Raw genomic sequence first — 9811 nt, 5'->3', positions numbered from 1 at the left:
GACCCACAGAATTTGGTCCTGATGAAAAGTGGAGGAGTGCATCGATCAGACACTGAAATGAAAAATGTAGAAAGAAGAGAGAAAATAATAGGCCTTAACGCTTTCCATCAATGTGATCAAACAAGTAAAGACTGTAATTCTGACTGGAGAGAAGTTTAACAGTGTGTGGCTCCCTCTAGTGGATGTTGTGGAGTATTCTGTTGTCTTTGCTCCAAAGGTTTTTGTACAGAGTTTTGCTGTTTCCTGTCACTGTGGGCTGCAGAGCACAGTAGTACACAGCAGAGTCAGACAGCTGAAGCTTCTGGATCTTCAGAGGAACTGATCTGATGCTGGAATCCAGTGTGGATGAAAATCTGTCTCCAGCCTCGTTTTCCCCCTCACCAACTTTAAAGCGACTCAGGATGAATTTGGGGCTGTTGTTTCCATCCTGTTTGTACCAGTAGAGATAATGATTTGATGAGCTGGTGTTATACTGACAGCCAAGTGTTACTGTGCCTCCTGCAGCAGCAGTCTCTTCTCCTTTTGCTTGCAGCACGTTGTCTTTTTGTGCTCTGCATTCTGTAAAACACCAACAAACAGTATCAGTGTGCTGTTAAAGAATCACGTCAATGTTGATATCAAAGAAACAGAGTTGTGTTCATACCGAGGCACATAGCAGCCAGCAGCACTGAGATGAACAGAGGCGTCATATCTGCAGTGTAGAGTAACTGTGAGCTACAGCAAGTATAAAGAAGCTGTGATCTCTCTGTTTAGTCTTCATCAACACTAAGTTGGTGGATTAGAAGGAGGAGCCTGATCACAGTGACAGGACTCATTCACAGCCCTGTGTTATTCCCCCTGCTGACAGCTTCACACTCAGCACGTCTTTCTGCTGCTCTGCTTTGCTTGGAGATCTTGCAGCAGGAAGTCTATAAAGTGAAATCTATCCGTTGGTAGTTTGATCTACCTCTCCTTCAATGCACATGTTGAAGAGTCCCTGGATAAGACTGATGTTCACAGCTGTTCTTTCTGTCAGCTCCAACCTGTCTGATTGTTCTCCTCTGAGCTCTCTCATCACCAAACTAATGCTCACCGGTTTTAGTTTCACACAATGCAACAATGCTTATGGCAAAAGGATAATTTGTTTTTGATGGATCTGTTTTCTCTTCGCACTGTAGCCTTGCTGCTTAGAATCTGTTCATTTACTGCAACGGTGAGTTTAAAAATGTACACATAGGAACTAAAGGCAACACGTGTGCTCTGCCGGAAGCTCACCACGTGACACCAGGCGGAAGAAAACAAAGGAAAGGCGCTAATACCGTTAGCTTTCCACGTGTATGTGCCTGAGCACAGGGACTGTTGTGTTGTTGTGTGAGCTGAGTGTGTGAGCTGCGGCAGCAACGATGCCTTCAGTTCAGTATCTGAGAGAGTTCATCAACGAGCGACTAACTGCTGCTGCTGAACAAATATTCTTGGAGTTTGAAAAAACGATCGTCCAGTACGAGGAAGAGATCGACCGTCAGCGCAGACTGCTGGATATCACCTGGAAACCCCAAATCAAGCTGCACAGGACAGGTGAGTGTCCCTCTGAGGGAGGATCCTGATCACAGCTCTGCGGGACGTTTCTGATTGTGAGGACTTTTTGGAGATGTGAGCTAACAAAGAGCAAACAGAGGACAGGACTGCGCTGCGCTGCATTCAAACAGCAGGCGCTGAAATCAGCCTGGATTTCTCTCTTGATTATTTAGTGAAACAAAGTTAGGATCAGGAGATTTGTGAGTCTGGTTCAGAGGGGGGCCCATGTGCCGAAAAGCCCCCGGAAGAGTCAGGGTTGGACTCGGTCCAGGGCCGTTTCCTCCCCGCTCAGTCCCTCTCTTCCTGTTTGAAATCAGGCCGGATTTAAGCATTTTATTCAACCTGATTTATATAGCACCAACTCAAAATAGCCGCCTCAAGCCACTTTATATTGTAAAGTATGGGTCCTGTAGTAATACAAGGAAACCCCAGCAATCATATGACGCAATTTGAGCAAGCGCTTTGGTGACAGTGGGACGGAAAACCAACCTTTTAACAGGAAGAGACCTCCAGCAGAACCAGGCTCAGGGAGGGGCGGCCATGTGGGAGTGAGGGGAGGAAAACAGGACAAAGACAGCTGTGGAAGAGAGCCAGAGATTAATAATTAGTAGTTGTTGTAATAATAATCATAATGATGATAATAACGACCAATGATTGAGAAAGCTAGAGATGATGATGATGATGATGAAGTAAAACAGTGTTTAATTGGAAAGTGTTGGAAACATAATATGAGCTGCAATAATAAAATGTGTTTGGTGATTTATCTGCAGGCTGTTTCTCTTTTAACATCTTTAGAATTTTCTTCAGTTTACTATTTCGTCCCCATTTTTCTATTCAGCACCACAAAACTGTCAGGTGGTTCAGGCCATAAAATAAATAACGTCCCTTTGATTGTCTGCAATCAAAACCCCCTCTTGACCTTTCTGGGGGAAAGGTCAAGAGGGGTCTGTTGGGATTTAAATATATTGTCCGACTTATTGTCTGCTTATATTGTTTTATGTATGCCAGACCCACACGAGAACTATGTTAAGGGTGACAGGTTGCCCTGGCAACAGACTTTAGAAAGAGGAAGTGCAAAGCTGCACCAGAACTTGTACCATATAAGGAGTTGTTTGTATCGAAACTGGGTCTGACGTGCTGCAAAAATATACAGTATAGCGAGACAGGCCACTGATGCCCCAGACTTGAGCTGGCGTTTCTGTGCTAAGTCTGCATTTTCCGGAAAATGCAAAATTAAAGATCATCTTTTGAGTTAGACCACTTTGAGCGTGTCTTTCTTGGCCGTTGAAGAATACAAAGAACTGAATTTAATAATGGACAGTTATAAACATTTTTCTCTAATTGTACAAAACAACGGTTTTAACAAAGGTTTTCGAACCAAAGGATATTTTGCAAACCCAGTCCTCAGTTGGACTTTTTTTTATTTTATTTTACATTTTTAAATATAGCAAAAATAAAATTAATCAGTACACACAATCAGACTGAGCAGCTGCTCAATACACACATTTATTTAAAGGCACGGAGGGTGTGTGAGCCTCTGAAGGTTCCACGTGGTACTTACTTAGAATAGAAATAAGTACTTCTGTCAGCAGCGTGTCTGTGCGGAGGAGGAGGTTCTCCCTGAGCAGCAGCTCTGGAACCAGGAGAGGAGCTCCAGTGTGGAGCAGGAGGAACCAGAAGCTCCACAGATTAAAGAGGAACAGGAGGAACTGTGCAGCAGTCAGCAGGGAGAGCAGCTGGGACTGGAGGAGGAGACAGATACCTTTATGGAGTTTGAGTGCAGCACCAACGATGAACACACAGGTATCGCCCAGCATGCAGCAGCAGTGTGTGATTCTCTGCTGGTTTGAATGAACTCTGCATGAACAGATCAGAACAGCATGATCAGAGCGAGCAGATATCCCTGATATGGTCGTCTAAAGTGCACAGCAGCCCCACCTGCGCTTCAGACCTGCTGTTTTCAAAAGGCGGCCAATTGCAGTGAAGTTGGATTAAAGGATAAAGGAGCTAAAACATCATGTTTCAGGATGAGCTGAGGGGCTGCAGCAGGTCCAGTGTGACGGCCTCCTCGCTCACTGTGAAACATTCAGAATCCTGGACGAGCGCTTTTGCCAGTGTCATTAAAACAAAGCTCACTTTATAACTATAAATACATATATATTATTTATTAAAGTGTAGAATATAAATGTTTTACATACTTAGGGCGGCTCGATTATGGCAAAAATGATAATCACGATTATTTTCACTGAAATTGAGATCTCAATTATTTGACGATATTTATTTAACCCTTTAAGACCTGCCATAGAACCAAGTCCGCCAGAGCTTATATTATATTTTTACATGTTATAGAGCCATTTGTGAGCATTTCAAGTTTCTATACATCAATACAACTGTTACAGCCCATATTTTAATAATATGTCTGCATTAAGTCCATAGTAAGTACATTAATGGCAAAAAAGTGCAATAAACTACAAAAAATTGAAAATTGTTTTTGTTTTTTTTACATATATTTCTACTTGGAGAAATTTAAGAGGCTTATCCCTCAAAACTTTAAATACAAAAAAGTTGCAAAAAATAGTTTACAACAACAGCAAATTTATTTTGAGTGTCTTCATAGTTTTATTTTGGAGCAAATGTTTGCAATATAAAAAGATTAATGAAAAATGTAAACATCTATGTTTAGTGAACTTTGCAGTGTTGCTCTGTGGTGCAGCTACGACACCGTAGCAACATTTACACACTGTGTCTACTTGATCCACGTCTGACTCCGTGAACCCATAATGTTTCCACACCACTGAAGTTTTTTTTTTTTTTTTTACCTCTCTTTTCAACCAACGGCAGTCACTCTCCTCTCCAAGTAACTTCTGCTTAACTTTCCGAGCTTCCCTCGGGTCCTCTTAATTGTTGTGATGCGTGTTCGAAATGCAGAGAGGTGCGCTCGATTTGCCACACGGAGCAGCGCGAGAGTAAAGCTTGAGGGAGGGGCTAATAATCGGCTCAGTCATTTTTAAAGATCGTTGAAAGCCCAGATTGTAATCGTGATTAAAATTCGATTAATTGAGCAGCCCTATACATACTCAGTTTTCTTTTATCGAGCTCAGTCCAGACCACACAGCCGTCATGTTGCCACCAACATCGATGACTTTCATGTGATTTCTTTGATTCTAAAGTGTTTGTAGCATTGAAGTGTGTGTCAGTGTGAGCTGTACACACGAGTCAGTGATGTGGTTTCTCTGACTTCGTTCTGATGTTTGATGTGACTCAGCGTCTTCAGTTCACTCTGTTTGTAGCAGACTGACAGCAGGTCTCAGGTCTCCAGGCTGGTTTCCAGTTAAAGTTAACATTCGACTTCTGTAACACAGTTGTGTCATGGACCCAGCTTGACTCACACCCCTGAACTCACTGCACCACCCTCCTCTGCAGCCACAGACCACACCCAGTGTTACAGTGAGTTACACAGCTGATGGAGCTGGGCTGACAGCACCTGTCACCTCCATCATAAACAGTGGGTGCATTTGTTCTGGGGAGCAAAGACAGACTCAGCACAGCCCGTCAGTTTTTAATTTGCTTCATAACAAGCAAAAATGACCTTTGAACTAAACGCTGTGTCGTCTGTCAGAGCTCCACTTCAGTCATGTGTTACATTTACTGCACGGAGAATCTCTCTCTTACACTGTGATAGTTCCATCTGAGGCATGAAGCACAGACGTGTAGCCCACATTAGCACCGTGAACTGTGACGACACAAAGACAGAGCACCGACTGACTGACTGTCGTTTCACTGTTACGCCGATGAATCTCAAATCTACTTTCCTTTTTTTTAAAAATCTACAGACTCTTTAAAAATTGCTGGACTGCCTTGATGACATGAAATCATACAGGGAGTGCAGAATTATTAGGCAAGTTGTATTTTTGAGGAATAATTTTATTATTGAACAACAACCATGTTCTCAATGAACCCAAAAAACTCATTAATATCAAAGCTGAATGTTTTTGGAAGTAGTTTTTAGTTTGTTTTTAGTTTTAGCTATTTTAGGGGGATATCTGTGTGCAGGTGACTATTACTGTGCATAATTATTAGGCAACTTAACAAAAAACAAATATATACCCATTTCAATGATTTATTTTTACCAGTGAAGCCAATATAACATCTCCACATTCACAAATATACATTTCTGACATTCAAAAACAAAACAAAAACAAATCAGCGACCAATATAGCCACCTTTCTTTGCAAGGACACTCAAAAGCCTGCCATCCATGGATTCTGTCAGTGTTTTGATCTGTTCACCATCAACATTGCGTGCAGCAGCAACCACAGCCTCCCAGACACTGTTCAGAGAGGTGTACTGTTTTCCCTCCTTGTAAATCTCACATTTGATGATGGACCACAGGTTCTCAATGGGGTTCAGATCAGGTGAACAAGGAGGCCATGTCATTAGTTTTTCTTCTTTTATACCCTTTCTTGCAGCCACGCTGTGGAGTACTTGGACGCGTGTGATGGAGCATTGTCCTGCATGAAAATCATGTTTTTCTTGAAGGATGCAGACTTCTTCCTGTACCACTGCTTGAAGAAGGTGTCTTCCAGAAACTGGCAGTAGGACTGGGAGTTGAGCTTGACTCCATCCTCAACCCGAAAAGGCCCCACAAGCTCATCTTTGATGATACCAGCCCAAACCAGTACTCCACCTCCACCTTGCTGGCGTCTGAGTGGGACTGGAGCTCTCTGCCCTTTACCAATCCAGCCACGGGCCCATCCATCTGGCCCATCAAGACTCGCTCTCATTTCATCAGTCCATAAAACCTTAGAAAAACCAGTCTTGAGATATTTCTTGGCCCAGTCTTGACGTTTCAGCTTGTGTGTCTTGTTCAGTGGTGGTCGTCTTTCAGCCTTTCTTACCTTGGCCATGTCTCTGAGTATTGCACACCTTGTGCTTTTGGGCACTCCAGTGATGTTGCAGCTCTGAAATATGGCCAAACTGGTGGCAAGTGGCATCTGCAGCTGCACGCTTGACTTTTCTCAGTTCATGGGCAGTTATTTTGCGCCTTGGTTTTTCCACACGCTTCTTGCGACCCTGTTGACTATTTTGAATGAAACGCTTGATTGTTCGATGATCACGCTTCAGAAGCTTTGCAATTTTGAGACTGCTGCATCCCTCTGCAAGATATCTCACTATTTTTGACTTTTCTGAGCCTGTCAAGTCCTTCTTTTGACCCATTTTGCCAAAGGAAAGGACGTTGCCTAATAATTATGCACACCTGATATAGGGTGTTGATGTCATTAGACCACACCCCTTCTCATTACAGAGATGCACATCACCTAATATGCTTAATTGGTAGTAGGCTTTCGAGCCTATACAGCTTGGAGTAAGACAACATGCATGAAGAGGATGATGTGGACAAAATACTCATTTGCCTAATAATTCTGCACTCCCTGTAGTTGGCATTACATATTTTGAATGTAAACGGTCAAAATACTGAGATCGTACTATTTAGACCTTCTGACCCTCGTTCTTCTCTTAAGGTTGACCTTGGCGCTCTGGAAAAGTCCAGAACTCTCTTTGATGGCAGTTTTTCATTTGACAAACAAATAAATTCTGTTGTAAGAGCCAGCTCCTTCCAGCTCAGGGCCTTTGGAAAAATTATGAACATTATGTCATCAGCTGACTTTGAGAAAGTGATCCACGCATGCATTTCATCCAGGCTTGACGGCTGCAACAGTCTTTATTCTGGTATCAGCTCTGCTGTCTCATCTGCAGCTAGTTCAGGATGCTGCAGCTCGACTTCTCACAGGCACTCGTAAACACGACTGTTAAGTCAAATTGTTGAATGTTGTCATTGTGTTTCTTAAATTTGTAAAGTCTAAGTTCAAACTATAAGATCAAAGACATTCCTCTCCAGCCACTCTGTGCTGGGGGAGGTTTTATTGCAGATACATTCTATCTGAAAGATCTGTTTCTTGTCTGTAAGTTACTGTAACTAATAACAGGAGATACATGGAGATGCACTTTATCCTCTTTGCTGGTTGATGTAAACAGCCCACAATAAAGCAGGCTGGTTTACATTACTGTCCACAGATTTGTTTTTGTTTCAGCCATTGTTTCACCTTGGAATTAAAAAACGCTGATCTGTTGACATTTAGGATTAGGAAAACAAGAATTGACCAAATAATGTTTGGTGTTTTGGTAGTTAGCAGTGTCCAGGAGCTGCTCTTCTTTTTGTGACTCCTGTGCTGCTATGAAAATCATTCTGCTCACTAAGTCTGGGACAAGGCCATTGATACATGTAAAACTCAGTTTTAAAAAAAAAAAGAGCGAAAGGAATCACTGGCTCAACAGTGCTTGGACTTTTTGTCAGGCTGGCTACGGTGCTAAAGAGAAACCGTTCATTTTATTCTCAGGTAAATAATACTATGTTCCAGCTTCATGGAGTGCTTTTTTAAAGAGGGGAAACATTTTTTTTCCAACATCAGCTTGTAGTTTAATGTTGGTTTACCCTTATTGCTGTTCTTTAGTTGATTTGACAGCAAATTTGCTTCTGTTTTTCTGGTATCATATCAGTTTCTTTGTGTTGTCTCCTTTTGTCCCTCCAGATGTCCCACAGCAACATGTTCTTAAGAAGGAGAAGGTACCGACTAAGCAGCAGGTCTGTAATCAGGAGAACAACTCCAGTCTGGAACAGGGGGAATCAGAATCTCCGCAGGTTAAGGAGGAACCGGAGGGAGAGCAGCTTGTACTGAAGGAGGAGACGGATACCTTTATGGTGACCACTACTTGTGACAAAAGTGACCAAAACGAAACAGATGGGCAGCGGCTCCTGTTTCTTAGCTCTGCTGTAGCTGAGAACCAAGATTAGAGACGAAGTGAGAAACTCGATTCAGAATCAATTCGATTTACGAACAAAAGTCCCAAGAATGAAAAAGACTCGACAGCATCAGGGAGTAGGTGTAACTCTGATAAAAGTAAAAAGTATTTAAAATGTGATGTTTGTGGAAAGGTATTCCGATATAATTGTGAAATGACAAGACATTATAGAATCCACACAGGCGAGAAACCATTTTCATGCACTATTTGTGGTAAGGGTTTTGTATGTACTGGCTCTTTGGGGAAGCACAGAAGAGCTCACACAGGTGAGAAGCCTTATCCTTGTACAACATGTGGGAAAATGTTTGCTTATAACAGTGATTTACTGAAGCACCTGAAGACGCACACTGGTGAGAAACCATATCATTGTAAAACATGTGGGAAATCGTTCAGCCGTGACTCTATGTTGACAGAGCACATAAGAACACACACAGGCGAGAAACCGTATGGATGTAAAACATGTGGGAAAATGTTTAACTCTAGAACTCATTTGTTGCGCCACATGAAAACTCACGCTAAGCGGCGCACTATCGATACAAGATTATTGGCTCAGTGAGCTGCATTGAGCTAAAAGTCAGAGGTTTGTGTCACAAAACTTGCTTTTTAAAATCCGGCTTTAATTATCCTGTTCAGGAATGAATAATTGAAAGAGCTATGAATATAAATATTAATTTAAAGGTCATGGTAACTTAGACTGAACACATAACTTGTTAAAGAGCAGGTAAAGTTGAGAGGTTTAACTGGAATGTGCATGTATTCATTTAGTATGCAGAAAACATACAAGTGTTGTTATACTTGATTCTAATCTGCTGCTAAATCTTTTGCACTAATTTAATTTTAGCTATTAGAAGATGGATCACAAAAACAATACAATGAATTTAGTTTGGAACAAAGTAAAGCAAATATTTTCTTAGGCTTTGGAACTATAAGCTTTAACGTTTAAATGGGTCCAGTTTAAAGTATCAGAGCTCTAGAGAGAGCCACGCGCACACTCTTTTGTCATACTTTCAGCAAGTGTTTTATTGGTATATTTTTTTTATGTTCTCTATAAATTTTTAATCATTTTATTGTCATCTGATAATGGCAGCGTTTATTCTGACTGGGATTTTAGTTTTGTTAATTGCAACTCCCCCTGGCTTCTGCTCCGCGGCTGCTGAGTGAGCCCTCATCTGGGACTCTCCTCAGCTCTTTCTGGGACAGTGGCGCAGCTGCCCCTCTGTTGGTCTTCCTTGGTCTCTTGTGTTCTGGGGGCCTCTGGATGTCTGGAGTTTTGATCTCCTCCATACCTGCTTCATGCCCTGGAGGACGGGGCTGTGGCCCCCCCACACCCTCTAGCAGATCATTACATGAAGGAACCTTTTAAATACAAGCGCGTCCATGCTCACAGGTGTACACA

General features: G+C 42.2%; 1 protein-coding gene across 1 annotated transcript; it reads left to right on the top strand.

Moving 5' to 3' along the window:
- Nucleotides 1-1279: 1279 nt before the first annotated feature.
- On the top strand, nucleotides 1280-8797 carry LOC309693981 (uncharacterized protein). Its single transcript, XM_082513680.1, has 2 exons — nucleotides 1280-1554; nucleotides 8145-8797. Exons 1-2 carry the CDS (start codon nucleotides 1383-1385, stop codon nucleotides 8405-8407), a joined length of 435 nt encoding a protein of 144 aa, XP_082369806.1. The 5' UTR covers nucleotides 1280-1382; the 3' UTR covers nucleotides 8408-8797.
- Nucleotides 8798-9811: the final 1014 nt, after the last annotated feature.

This window comes from Aulonocara stuartgranti (genome assembly GCF_965226115.1).
Source record: "Aulonocara stuartgranti genome assembly, chromosome: 18".
NCBI classification, from domain to species: domain Eukaryota; kingdom Metazoa; phylum Chordata; class Actinopteri; order Cichliformes; family Cichlidae; genus Aulonocara; species Aulonocara stuartgranti.
The sequence above is the reverse complement of the archived record's forward strand: the minus strand, read 5'-3'. Positions and strand labels throughout refer to the sequence as shown.

Excerpts from the sequence above, each read along its gene's own strand:
- LOC309693981 (XM_082513680.1), top strand. The coding sequence starts at position 1,383 with ATGCCTTCAGTTCAGTATCTGAGAGAGTTCATCAACGAGCGACTAACT. Across the intron at positions 1,555-8,144 it reads AATCAAGCTGCACAGGACAG|ATGTCCCACAGCAACATGTT; the intron begins GTGAGTGTCCCT and ends TTGTCCCTCCAG.